This window comes from Podarcis pityusensis (assembly GCF_964106645.2).
Source record: "Podarcis pityusensis genome assembly, chromosome: 14".
Taxonomy (NCBI): domain Eukaryota; kingdom Metazoa; phylum Chordata; class Lepidosauria; order Squamata; family Lacertidae; genus Podarcis; species Podarcis pityusensis.
In genome coordinates, this window is record NC_138039.1 from 27,931,670 (window position 1) to 27,949,152 (window position 17,483).

General features: G+C 41.0%; 1 protein-coding gene across 10 annotated transcripts in view; it reads right to left on the minus strand.

Moving 5' to 3' along the window:
• MAP2K5 (mitogen-activated protein kinase kinase 5) overlaps nucleotides 1–17,483 on the minus strand; it is a 125,689-nt gene that overhangs the window by 95,969 nt on the left and 12,237 nt on the right. For 7 of the 10 annotated variants that reach the window (XR_013979624.1, XR_013979625.1, XR_013979626.1 and 4 more), the window contains exons 4-8: nucleotides 16,459–16,528; nucleotides 13,811–13,851; nucleotides 12,883–12,950; nucleotides 8,613–8,670; nucleotides 2,237–2,301 (exon numbers count right to left, since the gene is read on the minus strand). Coding sequence is in view for 7 of the 10 variants with exons in the window: in XM_080982181.1 (XP_080838307.1) it covers nucleotides 2,237–2,301; nucleotides 8,613–8,670; nucleotides 12,883–12,950; nucleotides 13,811–13,851; nucleotides 16,459–16,528 (302 nt within the window). In the remaining 3 variants the exon portion in view is untranslated. The remainder of the gene's footprint in view (nucleotides 1–2,236; nucleotides 2,302–8,612; nucleotides 8,671–12,882; nucleotides 12,951–13,810; nucleotides 13,852–16,458; nucleotides 16,529–17,483) is intronic. The other 3 variants (XM_080982178.1, XM_080982182.1, XM_080982180.1) reach the window with 1 other exon arrangement.

Here is a 17,483-nt window from a genome sequence, read left to right on the forward strand (position 1 = left end):
AAAACAAAAACAAAAAAAACTTATACAGTAATGTCTTCTAAGCAAACAAAAACATGTGTTTTGTATATGGAAAACAGTTCTTCCTGGAAGAAATCTTTATCATTCCCTCAAGGCTTTCCTTATGAAGTTTTATTTTAATTCCTTGTGGGGTATTTTTCATACACTACTGCAGACTATTAAGTGTGAATGCTTGCATTATGGGACTTAAACTTTTGCACTATGTAGGAGATAAAGACTTTCCTGTCAAATAAAGCACCCCCTTGCTATTGTAATCCTTAAAATTAATAAGGGTTTCCGTAGGCAGCTTCTGCAGGCAGCTGGCTAAGGGAGTTCACTACACAAGGTTTCTTTTAGGGGATTTTTTTTTAAAGAGGGGCGACAAACACACATAAAAGTGGGAGAGAGTATCAAGGGAGCTGTAAACATAAAACATGCATTAACTTTCAAAGCTAGTTGGTGCTGAACAGGTGCAACTGGGGTGATGAGGTGAATGCATCTCTCACTTTCAGGTTGTATGAGTAACCACAGAATAACCTCCCAGTTCTGAAAGAGGCTTTGTCCACGCACATCTGTCAGCTTCTACCCGCTGTTATTATTATTAATATTTATAAGTTTATATACCACTTAATGCCAATATAGGGTTATAAGCAATTTTCAATAGTATAAAAGAAGTGACATAAACATTAAAACATCAACAACAATGATTAAAATACACAGAAAATCCCAATTAAACAATAGAGCCATTAGAACAGGACACTCAGGTCAAGGGATTGCCTGTGAAAACAGGTGTGTCTTCAAGAGAATGCCAGTACAGATGGGACTACCCATATTTGAGCAGAGGATGATTGATCGGCCTCTCTCGCCTATCACCCACACCCAGGGGCTTGTATTAAGATGTGCCAATGTAAGCAAAGCTCAAGGGGGCAAACCTATCTAGAAGGGCTAGATTTTCAATCAGACCAAATAGTTTTAGGCAAAAGGGTTGAATTTTGGGACAGTGGAAAATCCAAATCCAAATCCTTAGCCTCTTATCTGAGAGGTGCCCTGAAGCTGTTACTGAATTAGAACTGGACAGCTCATCAAAAGGATTAAACTACCCCCAAACTGTGTAGCTACACCAGGTTTACCAAATGTTCTTATGCATCCAGATAATAACAGGAGAGGCAGCTGCATCTTACGTTGATTAGATGATTCACTGATCATCAAATTCAAGAGGTGGCAACTCCACCATTAGCAAACCTTTCTGGCAACTATGGGTACCATATGCACATGTTGAAAAAGGTGGCCAGTTTCTCAAAAGGCAACCGTAATCACCACACAGTGGTTAAGGAAATCACAGAAATGAACTATCCTCCATGTATTTATCTAATCCAGTTCTAAAGCCATTTATGCTTGTGATAGCAAGAAGTTTCGTTAGCTTGATTCTGCATTGTACAAATAACTTTTTCATTTTGCTTGTTGCAACCCTACTGTCTAACAATATATGAAACACTAAAAATAATAAACTGGCTGTGTTCACAATACTAATCCATGGTTTGTTCGAAATATGACTTGTTTCACAAACGAGCAAGCAAGTCATGGCCAGTTTCTTCAAAGCTTGATTTGTTTTCCACTTGCTCTTACAATATTGCTTTTGCAGCTTGGCAAGCATCTAAGATGGGGTGGTCAAATAAGCCATGTCCAAGGAAGGCTGTTGGTTTCAAACATAACCCCAAACCATTGTTAAAACAAACCATGGTTTGTAATCCAACAGTAAACCATAGCTTCACGTTGTGGTTTCTTTTGGCAGAAATCAAACCATCATTAATCAGCTGGGCTTGGTTCACATGTTCAAACAAACTATAATTAGGCTAAACAAACCATGGCTTAGTGTTATGGGTATGCCAGGCCGCTTGTATATGGGGTGTTCTGATCTTCCACCTCAGTTTATTTACTCAGTAGAAGCAAGAGTGACAACACTCCAGAAATAGCATTTTCAGAGTACAGTAGCTACTTTCCACATCCGCCTGGGATTCAGACAATACCAAACAAGATACATAAAAACAGGGGCCATTTTTCAAGATCTAAGGTAGTTATGGCAACTCCTAGAAACATTAAATACAATCAGCGCTTCACAGAGGAAGAATAAAGGCCAGACACCTCATGACACATTCCTAGAGAAGGGGAGGAAACCACTGCCTTCTCTTTCCCAAAATTTGAGAGCAAAAAGAAGAAAAAGGAGGGGGCAAACACTCACTTGTAGACGGTTCCTCCATTGCCATGACCGAGGATGTCTCGATACCGTATGTCTTGTTCATTCATCTCCACGAGAAAGAAAGAAAAACAAAAGAGATGTCATGCCGTGGATGGAAGTGTCAAGGAAAAGCAACTCTAGGCCATAAACAACCAGCCGTCTGGGTCATTTCAAGTTCAGCTGCAAGAACGAGGAGATCAATACAACATTTGCTGTCCAATTTATAAAAGACAATACCAAGGGACAAAGTGATGGAAAGTTTAATGACAATTTGTTTGCCTGGGTCATTTCATTAAAGTTTGATAAAAGGTGTCAAAATGGAATGATAACATAGCTCAAGAGGAGCAGATCACAGATATGGAGAGGAGAAAAGAGGTCTTGACTGCAAACCAAGGCCTAGGTTGGGAGGGGGCTTGAGAGGCCCACAGCCAACACTGACATTAAATGTGGCCAGGAACCTGTCACTGCAGTCCACCTACAATTTAGTTCTAGAACTGGTGAAGAGCCATCAAAAAAAGATGTTTGAACTTGTTCCAAGGATGGCATCTTGGTCAACCTGAGATCACAAAATAAGTAGTCTCCAAAATTTGTAGAACACGAACCAGTTAAGAGACTGAGAGTCAGCTTCAGATCCAGGCATTCCTACCCAACAGCAAACTCTTCCCTCCTACCCTGATAACATTTTTCACTAAGCAGATGTTTTCACTAAGCAGATCTTAAGAGATCAACCCCACTGCATCCACATGTACCAATCCAGCACCTGGTATTGTGTCCAGAAGACAGTTCTGCAAATTACTAGAGATGCACGAGCACCAGTGAAAATAAAGGTAGTTTCACATATATGTACTATATGTAATATAACAAGAAGACCCTTATCTTGAGAGATATAATCCTGACACACAGGTTTTGTTGGGCAAAATATTTCAGCATGCTTTCAGCTGCAGAAAGTGGATTTTAGAAGCAAACTGCATGCTAAGATAAAATGTTCAAAACTAATCTTCTTGAAGGCAGCAAAAGCCAAGCTTAAAATGTTCTCTGCTGCAGTACTAATGTGCAGGTCTAAACTTGGGCAATCTGTGATCATCAGAAGCACAACGGCACAAAAGTAGACTTCATATAAATTGCTTGTTTAGTTTGCTGCAGCAAACTTAATATATTGAAATTAATTAATACCCAATGGCCACCCATGAATCAAAATTAAGGTTTATGCTATGGGATTTTTTCCTGAATGGTTTTTTCCCCTTTCAATAACAGCAGACCAAGAAGGGAAGAACATTTTGAGAAATTCTACCTTTCCTGAAATGCTGTGTTTCCTCATAAAAGGTATGACTAAGAAAAACCTAAGAGAAAATACCACCTAGGCTCATGAACTTAAGTGTCTCTGAAGGATTTCTTGCCCCGGAGAAATGGGCACACTATGATCCAAGTAAATACAAATGAGGGGTACTATCTACACAGACTTCTCCTGAACAGCAATTGCCAATCATTTCAATGGACTTACACTGTAAAAGTTCCCCCGATGAATTCTGATGTAGGTCAGTTACTTTAATCTACCTTTGTACAGAGACATCAGAAAAGAAACACTTCAGATTTGCATCGCTGCAAATGTCCTTTGGGGAGTAGCAGTTTTGTTGCTTAATTATACAAGCTTTGATTCAGGAAGGACCAGTAAAGGTTTCACAAGCACAACTGTACTGGGAGTTTTGCAGGAGTGTTTCTTCACTCCATTTCATTTAACCTGTGTTTGGCCAAGTCGCCTATTTTTAAAAAGAGTTTATTGTTTCCCATGACTGCTACCTTGAGCAGTCGTTCTCAAACTTCCTTCTCTGGGCCACACTTTCAGAATAAAAATCTGCTAGCGCCAAACCAATTTTTTACTTAATAAGAAATACATTGAGAAACAAAAACAACTCCTAGCAGTGCTTGATTTTTAACATAGAACACAACTACTATATAATAGGATCATGAGACATCCAAAAAGTGTAAAATAATGCAGCTACATAAGAACATGAATCATTCCCAAAATATAATACTTATTGTCCTTGAATCTTCCCGCCTCTTGCCATCCTCTCCTGCTATACCAGAATGGTGTGTCAGACCCTTTGAGAACCACCAACCTAGAGTGTGCATATTCTTCAAAGTGTAAACTGTGCCCAAAGATGGCCAGATGCATTTTGAAGCCAGAGTAAAATAAATCCAAACTGCATTCCCCTACCCCTCGCCAAAGTGGGCCACAACCCATTGGGAAGTCCATTAAAGCAACTCTGAGCTACACACCTGTTTACTGTGACCCTTAATGATGACCGAGTTCTGTGGCTTGAGCTGGCTGCATTCCACAGGTGAGCCAGGTTTTGATAGGGCTGCCAGCCAAAAAATCCCCCAGAGTCATCGGAAAACCAACTGGATCCATCAGTCTCCAAGGGCGGACCATTCTAATAGGTTCCCTACCCCTGCAGAGGAGGAAAGCAACTGAAAGTCTAAAACTCAACAGGAGGTGATCTGACCACACAAGCAGCTAATGCTATAATCCTCTTCTCAGATGACCCTCTTACTGCCAGAGTGTGGCTGGTGACATGTGTCAAGCTGATGACATGTTGGGACAGCCCCACTGCTGTCATGCAAAGCTATTAGGTTATGAGCAGCCCCAGACTTAGAAGCCTCATCGTGAATGTTGACCTCTGCAGGACCAACAACCTGGAGGTCCTCCTGCCACATCCAAGACCACATCTGTCAGCTCAGGCTGGGAGGTATTATTATTATTTAATATAGTAAACCAACAGAGTCCCTAATGTTTCCTGAGCGCCCATCACAAACTTCATTCATTCATTCATTAAATTTGCATGCCACCCCTCATCTGAAGATCACAGGGCAGTTCATAACATAAAAATACAAAATGAAAATCCATTCAAATCGACAGGGAGCCTGCAGACAAAGATCAAATTACTATAGACTATAGTGGCACCCTCTGCCCGATCCTCAAGCCTGCTATGATGCCGCACTGAGTAGTCGGGTGGGCACAGCAGGAAGATACCAACGCCACCCTGCTCACCCACCCAGATCTCAGTAATACAAACCAGGTTGGCCTCCTCATCCTGCAACAGGTCATGGATGAGGGAGACCTTACCTAAAACTGACCTAGCATTCAACAGCAGCACCCACAAGCCTGAGGGTTGACTGACAGAGCAACCAGACTTCCTCTGGCTGTCCAAAGAATGTTTCTCGTGTTTAATCAAAGGCTTTTTCTCCCAAGGAGTCCCCAATTCCAAATTAGTCTGACATACTCCTTGATGAGAACAAGAGGCCTAACACAGGCCATCTTGGTTTGGCCTTTTCATTACCAGTGTGGAGGCTCAAATACATCACCATGGTATGTAATTGCAAACCTGATGAACTCCAGATGTTTTCGACAGCAACTCGTATCAGTCCCAGCCAGCATGGCCAAATGATGCTGGGGTTGGAGTGATCATAGTGGTACTGGCTGGGGCTGATGGGAGTTGTAGGCCAAAACATCTAGACACTATCAGGATGCCAAAGGATGCCCTACTTTACTGAGGTAAAATCCAATTGATCAACTCAGAGAGACATTCCTATAGATACCTAGTAATTTATCAATGATAATTACGAAGTGGGAAGCCTCAATAAAATCATAGCTACAACTTCATAGCAAGTTCTGAAATACTAACTTTTCTGAAACAACCTTGATTGGCTGCCAATGTTAATAGAACTAATGGCAAGTAAAAGAGTATCCAATTACGGATCAGCAAACAAAACATTCTTTGTTTATATCTGCTGTCCTGGAGAGAAGCAGCATGCATCTCTTATAAATCATTAGAAGCAAAAATGCTCAATTAATCCTTATTTGATACATAAAGCTCTAGCAGAAGTCCGGCCCTATAAGCTATGCCTCCTCTGTACCAATCGAAGCTCTAATGGCTTCAGAAAGCAGTCACACTCTATGAGCAGACAATTGAAGAGATTTAGTAAATCCCACTTTATAGAGCAGAGACTAATCGGAAAACACAAGCCAGTCAAATGTTTCTTATGAACTGTTGACACTACATCAATGCTGAATCAATTGGCGGCATTTTCTCTGAGTGACAGAAAAGAAATAAATATTTATATCACATAACCTATATCAATGAACCTAGGCAGAAAGCTATTTCTAACCTGTCAATATTTGATTATCTTGAAGAATCGTGTCCCCTTTCTTTTAATGATTAATATGAATTCCTTATTAAACCTAAGTGGAGGCTATCAGGGAAAAATGTCTTTATTAATGCTTTCAAGCAGAAGGTGCAAAAAAAGGAAAAAGAAACAAAGAATTATCCACTGTACTACAGCTATACTAAAGTATAGCTTAAACCACCAAATTGTTAAAAAACAAAACAAAAAAACAACAACCTTAGAAGTTATAACCAAAGAAACTTCCCATGTCGTGTCTCTGAATCAAATACAATCAGTAAAAGCAACAAGACCACACAATGTTAGGGAACTTGACATTAATTCTCTCCCCTCCCCCCAGTTAAGAATGTTCTGATTTCACTAACATCAAGAGAACTTAAACAGGCTAGACTTGGAATGGATATCCATGACTCCCACCACCAACCACCCCTCAGTGCAGAGCCCTGTCCATGTTTCCTTGTGCAAGGTTGCTTTCTCATTTGCTTCAATTGGCAGCAGGGTTGGGGGAGAGGATGTCTACACCTCCACCCTTTTAGATCTGACTGCTCTGCTGAAATGATGGGGGGAACTTCCGGTGCACAACATTTCAAAAGAACTGATGGTCACCATAAGCATCTAAGTAAATTAAAGATACAATTATTCATCTACTACAACAGCCCTTCATTCACTTATTTTTAAAACATTATATAACACTAAAGGGGTATGGATAATGCCCACAGTTTGAAAACTATGCAGGTCTTTATATCCCTAAATTCCTGAGAACTCTTTGCATGCCTGGGCTTCCCAAAGTCATCTACAAGGGTCATTTCCTTTCGCCATCAAGTATTTAAAATCCTCCACATTCCATCAAGAATATTAAAAATACTTCTCTTCTCAGGCAGAATATTTAAACCACTGCTTCCTTAACGACACCTTTTTCTCCTCCTCTATCCCAGGAACCTTAAACATTTATTACAGAAAAGCATTTGTGAAAGATTAAATCAAATGCTGGGGGTGGGTAAAAACAGTAGGCATGTATTTTATTTTTATAAAGCCCCTTTGCTATATTTCAGGCAAGAGTCACAGCCAGGACTTAAAAAAAGAAGAACTGAAATCCATATTCCTAAGTTTTATTTAAACAATTCTGATCACAAATAAGCAAGGCTGCAGTGCAGGTGACACTAGCGGGACCATTCTCATCTATTAAGAGCACAATGTTACAGGTGAGCCGCTGAAGGACAAGCGTGAAGACCAGCTTTTATCTTCTTGACACGCTCAACTACAACTACTTGATTCATGAAATGCCAATGAGGCTTGGAGAGGTCACTGTGTGAAGGCACTGAATACGCATCTGAGATAATTAAGATTTCAGCCTTCGAAACATGGAAGGGAAGTGAACAGCAGTTAAGAAAATCAATAAGAGTCTTTTATTTGCAGTGACACAGATGTCTCAGTCAATAGTGTCTAATAGGCAAGCTTGATCGCTGTGGACAGGTGCCTGCCTCCAAGGCTATCAAAGGGCTTTCACCATGACAAACATTAAAACTTATTTATGTTGCTATTGAAAGATCCTGCTGCCTTGCAGGTACTTCCATTTAGTGGTGTATATTTAAAGTCATTATGCTACTTTGGGCCTTCCCGCCTATTTGAATCAAAACTGGCCAGGAAGGACTTGCCCTGAAGTGTCCATTTGCCCATCAATTGTGAGGCTACTGCATTCAATTGCAGGTGCCAGAGGAAGGCAAGGAAGCCTTCTACAGATTTCTGCCCCCTTTACAGAGCAAACTGATAACTAACACAGAGCTCCAAATAACATGGCACTACGTACTTCTACTACTACCTCCACTCTTCATCAACTGGCAGTGTGTGTGTGCCTTAAACCTATATGCAAAGATCTAACAAGCCAGGAATCCTATTTGCTATTCAAAATTGATTAAGTTTTCTTCCCCTAAATTGAGGTAGCAGCAGAACGACGGATGCGAAAGGCGCTTCAATCTATTTGGAGCTAAATCTGATTAGTGCATTTTGAGAAAGGCGAAGCAAATTGGTGTGCCAATCCAAATCAATCAGGACAGAGGCGCCTCCACAATACGAGCCCTTTCACAGCTTCTCCTCTACTTTATTAAAAGACCACATTACTGATAAGTGAGCAGTAAGCATCTCTGAGGCTATCCTAAAACACAAGACATTCATGAACAAGCCCATCCAATATACCTACCTGGCCATTAGCTAATATTTTCTTCAGTTCTGCAGAAGACTTCTTCAAACTGCACAATCAAGAAGGACAAAAAAGGTATTTTTAGTGATTGTATCAGTGCACTTTATTGAATGGAACTGCAACTCATACCCAACTAAAAAAGTATAACACTACTTAGCGTTACATCTGCCTATAATCACAGCTGTGTGAACTCAGCACCCAAGCAATTAGCCTAGAATTAATTATCACAGTTTTACTTTTTTCATTTCATTTCTCCTCTCAACATTCAGATTTCCAAAAAAACTGAACTTTCATGTTGAAATGGTAGGGTTGCAGAGAGAAAACAAGTGCGGGGAAAGGGCAGTGGTAAAGCCAGGGTGGTGCAAAGGACAGAAAGTTGGATTTGGGAGCCACTCATTTCAAATCTCTGGATTAGTTCTAGATCTATAAAATGGGAACGCCACTCATAGTTGTTGATAGAATAAACATGTCAACCAGTTCTAACAATTGATGCTTTGAATGCAATTTTAACTGGTTATTCTTTATAACTGACATCCACATAAGACTGTAGAACAGGATGGTGCAGGGCAGGGTAGTCCAATGCTTGGCCCAAGGGGCCCTCTCAAAGCCTTATTTGATGGCCCTCAGCAACATTTGATGCCTCCCAACCCTTTGTGCTGCCCTAACAAAGCCAAGTAAGCCAGAAACTGGGCTTTGAGAAGGAACTGTGAGGGCTGTAACAGGGTCAAAGTGTCCTTCAGCCTCCTCCCCAAAGCCTAGTTAGAGGTTTCTTAGCTTTGGGAAGGAGGTGAAAGGGTTCTAGGACTCTGCCAGAGCCTTGCGTCTCTTTCCCAAAGCCCTTTGCCTCACTTAGCCGGCTTTGAGAAAGCAGTGCAAGGGATGGGAGGGGGTCAAATTTAGGCCTTGTTTCCCCCACCCAACAAGGCAGTGTGTGGCCTGTGGGTTCCATGTTGAAGTACTATTGCAGCCCACTTGATATTATAAGTTGGACTGTCCTGGCCTAGGGTCACAGTCCAGTAGGAAGTTCTTGTGCACAAGCCTCATTGAAGTGAATGTCAGCTGTGTATGAACAAAGAGGTGCTTTTGCACAGCCTCCCATTCATTTCAATTGGGCTTAAGCAAGAACATCTCCTGCTTTATCACGATCCCCCAAAAAGTTAAAAATGCAATGAGATGTAATTAGTGCATATATACCTCTAAATGCACCAGACACTTAATAAGCCAGGATATGAATGTGCAGGCTGCAGCTACACACAGCTTTTTCATTCTTGCTTTGCTTCTCCATTTGTATGGAGAGCAAAATAGACCAGGAAGCTGCAGTTGTAAGCCATAGTTTAGTTGGCTTACAAATCATGACTTGAGATCACGAAATAAGCCATTTTGCTTGGAGAGTTTCCATAGGATCATAGAATTGTTGGAAGGGTTGGAAGGGACCATGAGGGACATCTAGTCCAACCCCCCTGCAACCCTGAGATTAAGAGGCTCATGTTCTACTGTTTCATTTGGAAGCTCCAAGTTCACATGCAACAGAAAGGTATGATCAGCTGTGACTTCTTGATTTGTTTTTCCTCTCCTCATGAAGTGAGTAGCAAAGAAGGAGCAAAGGGCTGCACACAGACTGTATACAGGTGCATATTCTTATTAAGCCAGGATTCAATTGTGTGAATGCAGCTGTATTCTTGACAGGCATGAGTGTCTTATCATCGATCATGTTAACTGAAATTAAAAACATGTATATGGTATCTTTGTTCTTTAATAAGCCTCTTGTCTGCTGGACTACTTTAAAGAAACTTTGCCAAATGAAAAGTATACTGATCTTGTCATCTCTTGCAACCAACTGTTTTGTGAACATGAAACGGAGGCAGGCTGTCAATGACTTCAAAACAGTCATTCCTAATGCAGGCAGGTTTTGGAAAATGAAAGTCAATTAACTGCCCCATTAGATGTCAGCTTCTACAGAAGGCACTGCTTGCAGGGCACTTTCAGAACCAGCTTAAAGCATGTGAAGAAAACAACTGACCACAGAAGGGGGGAAGGGACTTGCTTTAATATGACTTAATAAGCTTTAATAATTTTGTAATAATAATAATTTCCTAATACTTTGCTGATAATTCTTCTCCTCTCGGTAAGCAATAGTTTTGATTCTGACTCTAGACCAATGCAGGTTTCACATACAACACAGAATGACCTCCCCTGCGTTAGGGTACTGTGGCATTTAGCTGAGGTAACGGACAAAGTTCTTTCCTTGCATTTCCTATAGAAACAGGTAACAGAAGAATCATTCTCTCTCGCAAGCCTTTCCTTATATATTCTTCAGTGACTCCTCTTCTTTCATTTCTGCAACGGAGCAGGAATAACCAACATGGAATCCTTGGACTACAATTCCCATTATCCCTAACCACTGGTCATGTTGGTTTGGGCTAATGGGAACTGTAGTCCAACATCTGGAGGGCAGCACATTGGCTAACCTTGACTTAGAGGATTCCTACAGGTCTCAGGCCTCAGCTGCTTGCTTTAATTCTTCTTTAGTATTTCTCCCTGGCACCGGAAGGCTTCACTCATTGTCAATTCTTTAACCACCTTTACACAAAACAAAACCAATTGTTCTGTCCATCACCCCTTGAACTTCTGGCCCATCATAATCTTGCAGAACTCTCAATGAGGCAGAAACGTTCTGAAGCAGAAGACAAAACGTATAACCTTTACAATCCTCTCCTCCATTTCTCTGAGGTAGCCCTATCCTTTCCATAGGCTTGCAAAACTGGATCCATCTTTGTCTCTTCCCTTTCCTTTGGCCCACCACATCCAAGCTGTGCCCATATCCTGCAGCCTTTCTGTTTCTCCTTTACCAAGATCCACCCTTTCTTCTGCCTATTGCTAAAATCAACTGGCCATGGATCTTGCTATAGCTGTTGTCTTCAGCTGATTTAGAACACCTCTGAATTTCCCCCCTCGAGCAAGGATAGCCACTTGAGTGACAAGAGAAGATAACAGCAGAACAGTATTGTTCTGTATCACATAATATTCCAAAATGGGTCAGGAACAGTACACTATAATATAGGAAACTTAAAGTGCAGTGTCTTTAATAGGGCTGGGCGATATCAGCTTTTCAGTGTTGTGATATACCATCAGCCAAACATCGCAGTCTGGCAATATACCGCGATGTTGAAAAAATAAACCGCATTGGCCTCAGCCTGTCAGGCACCGGGTGAAATTGCCACAGCTCTCACCATGGCAGCTAAGGCGGTTTCACCCCACACCTAGCGGGCTGGGACAAGGCAGGTTGTTTGTACGGCTCAGGAAGGCTATCAATCCCCAGCTGAGCCATCCCCTGTGCTCTCCCTGCTTGCAGACAAGCAGGGAGAACATCGGGGATCCTTTGTGAGGTTCTGCTGGGGATGGGGTGCTTCCTTCACTTGCGTAGGAGCCAGCGCTGGGCTGGGGGATTCTTTAACTGCTCGGCTGAGCAGAGGGAGGAACAAGTTGTATCAGCGCTTCTCCCTCTGTGCAGTATGAGGGCAGAGTGGGATGGCGATTACACTCAGTGATATATTGCTGGTGAAACTGCCACTGCTCCTGAGTCCTTCAGCTAGCAATGTTTGCTGGAGGAAGTCGCTAGCAGAGGGACTCAGAAGTGGTGGCGGTTTCACCAGCGACATATCCGCTCCTCATACTGGTCCTGGGCAATATATTTCCCAGGCCTAGTCTTTAAGTTGCTTGATTCACAAGACTTCACTCGTTGGGTCATTAACATTCCCAATTTGCAGAGGCTGAAAAGAGATGAGCTGCTCAGAACCCAGTAAGTCAATGGCTAGGAAGGGTCTTGAAATCTGGTCTCCGAGGTCCTTGCCCACAATCACTGTGCAATGTATCAAACTGGCTGCCTGATTTCCTACACTGCAATCCATGTAGCGACAACTAGTATTAATCACATAGGAGAATAAAACCCCCACCTGCCCCCGCAACTGCCCAATGTGAAACAACCATAAACACAGGATGTCTGTATGCCCACTACAGAGCATGCTAAGTTCTGGACTGGGGCAACTGTGCAGAGAGCACCTCAAAGAAATAGGTTGTCGAAAGGCACAACAGCCTCAAAGACTGAACATTGCTTTCGAGAAGCCACAAAACCTTGCTAAAAACTGGTCAACCAAATCCCCCTGAAGTTATCTGGCATTTCCTTATTTGCTGCTGTTAATTACTATGCAGAAATCACTTCTCGGGTTCTGCTTTAATAAAACGCATGCACACTCTTCCCTTCAATTCCTACCTATTGCTTGGAAGGGAGTCCGGGACGGCTGCGCCACTATTGTTAGCAGACCCTGCTCGCGTATTTACCTGCAGGCAGGAAAGGAATCTTTATCAGTTGTTTCTATTCCGAGGACATGGTTCTAATTAACCTTTAATTTGCCATGAATTTCCTATTTTCTCTAGGAAGGTTAATTAGCTAGTTGCCCATGGTAGAAAGCCACCCTCTATGTAGGTTACCACATTGTGTTATCAAGGAATCATGCTCTTTTATTCACTCTGCATTTGAAATGCTTGGTTAAGTAATACAATCAAGAACAGGCACACAATAAGGCTTTCATTTCATTCCTATTAAATACATCTTGCTCATTCCTCCCCTCCCCTGTGTGACCATTTTGCAGTAATATATCAATTACATTTGTCTAATATGTCACCAGAAAGGCTGAGATATACTCTGCACAACTGTGTATCGTTCGTAATTTGAGATTCATGTAACATTAAACAGATGCGTATCGATAAAATGCAAGTTAAAACATAAATATTGCACAGTGTTTGGGCTATGCTTAAACCGATATAGATTAAGTACGTCAAAATTAATATGATCTTCTTTCTTTGTTACAGATCGTTGGCACAGCCCAAGAGCACAGCTCCTGCACAACTCTGATGTCTGAATGGGGCACCAGAAGGAGGAGGAGCACCTTATTTCAGAGAGAGAAAGCAAGAGAGAGAACAAAAGCAAGAAAAGAAACAAATTTCAGTCACTGATAAACCACACAACTTATTCTGATAGCACAGTCAACACCATACGGAAGGAATCTTTCCTCCACAACGTTTTTAAAAAATCTGCTTGTCAAAGCTCAGAAAGTACCATTTTGTTTGACATTTCAATAAGTGGAACACAGCATTGCAAATCCATCTAAGTTTAATGAAACGATTATTGAAATTCCTACCTTCAGGCCATGTATGTTCCGTTTCCCTGGAGGTTTGCAGGCTGAAACAGTAATTGACTAAATTGTAGAACACATCAGGGCCATTTACAAATTTGCTCAAAATGAAATCTTTTTTTTTTTAAAAAAAAAGAACTGTGATGCCAAAATTAGTAGAGAGAGAAAAAATGATTGAAATATGGCTCCCAAAACCCAAAGCAGGAATTACGAAGAAGCGTTTCTAGACCTGCAGGAATGTGCATTTAAAGAAAGATTTGTATTCTGAAAACCAGCTAATATAAATTCTAATTTTATCTTAAATTTCATCAAAATCATTGTAACTGTGAGTCATAATGAACATCTTCTAATCCAATTCCCAGTAACTCCTATGTGTTTTTCATTCCTTTTCAGTGTTTTAACTAAACATTTTTTTCAGGAGATGCTGTTTTTAGCAGAGGTGATCAAAATACATTTGGGGTGGGTGAGGGTAAATGATGACACAGCTATGCCAATGTGCCAGACACCCACACCATGTAACTGGGATCAATGCTGCCAGCACATTTTGTTCTGCATCTTCCACACTGAAAACCCAAAGCTGGAGTTTCAAATTTGACTGCCTTAGGACACCAAGGAGCAGGCATGGCATAAATTGAGATGATCTCCTTGGTTATTTACACAAAACCCATGACAGGCTGTTATGAAATATAGGTTTTTAAGATGAAGTACTGCAGAGTGAGAAAGAATTATTTCCTTAAAACCTTTCGAACTCCACATTGACTTTTTCCCCGCCCCCTGCCCCCCCCCTCCTGCAGTGGATATGCTTTTGTCAAATGTTAAAGCCACAAAGGCTTCGAGCTATATGTTACGGACAGTTCCCATTTTAAAACTACAGTGCCCTACAAATTGTATGTTAAAGGGCCTGTCAATTTTGATTGATTGTCTGGGAAAGGATGAATTTGATTTTTCTCCCCTTCTCCCCACCACCCATTCTCAGAAATACATGCATTTCACTCCAGCTTTTGACAGGAGGAAACAATGCTATTTATTAGTCAAAAGGACACATATGATAGTTATTAAACACAGCAGTTAGGATCAGCCTATGCAATTTAAGCTATGGAAAATATTACCATTATATTTTTAAATAAGAAATAACGGATTGCTAGTTTAAGGGCAAAAGCTGGGAGGGAAATCTGAAAAGCAGCCAATGAAAATGCAATCAGCCATTCCTAATTTGGGAGTGGAAGGGCCAGAATAGTAAATAATATTTTACTATTAAATATTTAACCAAGTGTCCTTTCTTTGTGGGTTATATCCTAGTAACAAACTTCATTAGGTGCAGAGTTAAGCCCTGATTGGAGAACAATTTAAAATTCCACAATCAAATTCCAGCACACAGCATCACGGCAACCTTAACTCTGGATAGCAGTGGGGTAACTTCAGGAATTGCAAGCTTCATTTTTGGTGCTTTAAACTGCAATCCTAACCCCATTTTAACCCTTAGGGGTAAGACCCATTGAACTGAATAGCATATACCTCTGGGTAGACATGGTTAGGATTGCACTGCAAATTATTTCATCCCTTTGATTTAATTCTAAGCCCTGTGGGTTTCCACCTGACTCCAACCTCCACTAAATAAAAACCAAACAGGCTTATCTGCATTTAATGAGTTACATGTTCTAACCCAATTGCATACACGCCTTTAAACTATTTCTATCTTGCAAACAGATTTCAAGCACTTGTTACAAAAACGTGCTTCGCCAAAAAAGATGGGGCAGATGTAGGGCAAATTTGCGCTTAAAAAAATTAATTCTCTTTTTATACTTGCATCTGGGATGCACTGGAAAGAGCTTTGAAATTGACAGTGAGCCTTCCTCTCACTGGTGGGATCCACAAAGATTGCATGCTTCCCTCATCAAGAATGAACAAGGACCTCTACATCCTAAACCCACATTCTCTTCCACACAACTGATCTCTAAACTGCCAGTGCTGTCAAGACTCCTTTTGAGATCTTATTAGCATGTGTTAGAGAATCCTGTTGGTTAATTGCCCAATTCAAACTTCAGAGAGTTACAAGTAATGAAAAGTCTAGAGTGTTTTTAATTGGAAAGCTTGTGTTATGATTATTTGTATACTATCAGTTAACTGATGAAGAGTATAATTTTTAATTATTTTAATTAATTTATTGCAAGGACATTTATATAGAGAATTTAAAGCCATCTCTCTTAACAACTGTACTTCCAGAGATGGGAAAGGGGAAAATTACATATCGTGTTAAGATACATGTGTTAAGAAAAGATCCCCCTTAGCCCAGGTATTGACAAGATTCCAATTTTTGCTGTCCCACACAAGCAGCAAAGAAGTGGACCACCCAACAGAGTTAGTGGTTGCTAGCTGCATAGGCCTGACTTCACGGATTAATCTGCTTGGCATCTGTACGCATTCACACCTTTGCACTCACCATTTTTAAATGTGCACAAGTTGTACAATGCAAACTAAAATCTGGTCTGGAGAATGACTTTTTATCTGCAGAAACTGTGGTGTCCCCAGAATAATGGATTCCTCCTTCCAAAATTAAGACATAAATGTGACATTACATGTCTCTGAACCCGTAATCACTGATAAAGCAGCTTACAGATACATTGGCTGGCAATTAAAACTTTTTAAAACATTACCTCTTGGATAGATCTGCAGAGGCACTATTAACTGTCCATTTACTTCCTGTTCCATGACTGTGGTGTAATACTACGAAAAGATGTATGAGAAAGAGAGAAATCATTCAGTTATATACACAGACTGGCAACAGTGTGTCTCCCTGAATTCAACAGTTCCAGAGAGACCATGCTAATTGCAGCAAAGAGATTGACTAATGCTCTTTCTTTCAGCTATCACCAAGACATTTTGCCCTCTTCGTTGAATTCACAGCAGTATTTTGTTTTTAAAGTGGCAACTGAACCCTTGCTTACTGACTGCAAAAGAACAACTGTAAAGGGGCTTCCAATTTCCTACAGGGGCAGTTTTAAGACTTTAGTATTAACTTTAAAGGCCCTAAACAGTTTGGGACCAAGGTGTCTGAAAGAGTGTCTGCTCCTGCATAGGCCTGCCTGATCCCTACAATCAGCTTCAGATGCCCTCCTGGTTGTGCCACAAGCTGCAGATGTCTGTCTGCCAACAACCGTGAACTGTTTTTTACCACTACAATTGAATATTTTGTATTTTGTATTTCTATTTGTGTAAATCGCCTGGAAATGGCAACAGTGATATATAAATATTTTGAAATAAGCCAAGCATGGTAAGTGTTATCATTTCTATAGCCTTGCGAGGAGCTTTACAATTATCATTATCCTTTTCTCTTTACTTGAGTCTGCACAATAGGCCAGCAATGCCTCAGATTTACTCACAGGGAACCCCATACAAGATGCGGGAATGGCCACTAGCTTTGAAAAAGGCTTAAACGCACACACGGAGACGTCTGCCAGTAGTCAAGAGTGCTACCTCTTTCACATAGTATATGCTGAGGACAAACAGGGGTGACCAACATTTGTATATTCACTGCTCCTACCAGGAGTGTAGAAGCTGCTGGCTGGCCAACACTGTCAACAAAATCCTGGGCAAGATGAATCTTGGGCCTAATCTAGGTAAGACAGTTCTTTGATCTAACAGAAGATGGGAAGCTGTGAATTGACCAAGCTACCCAGAA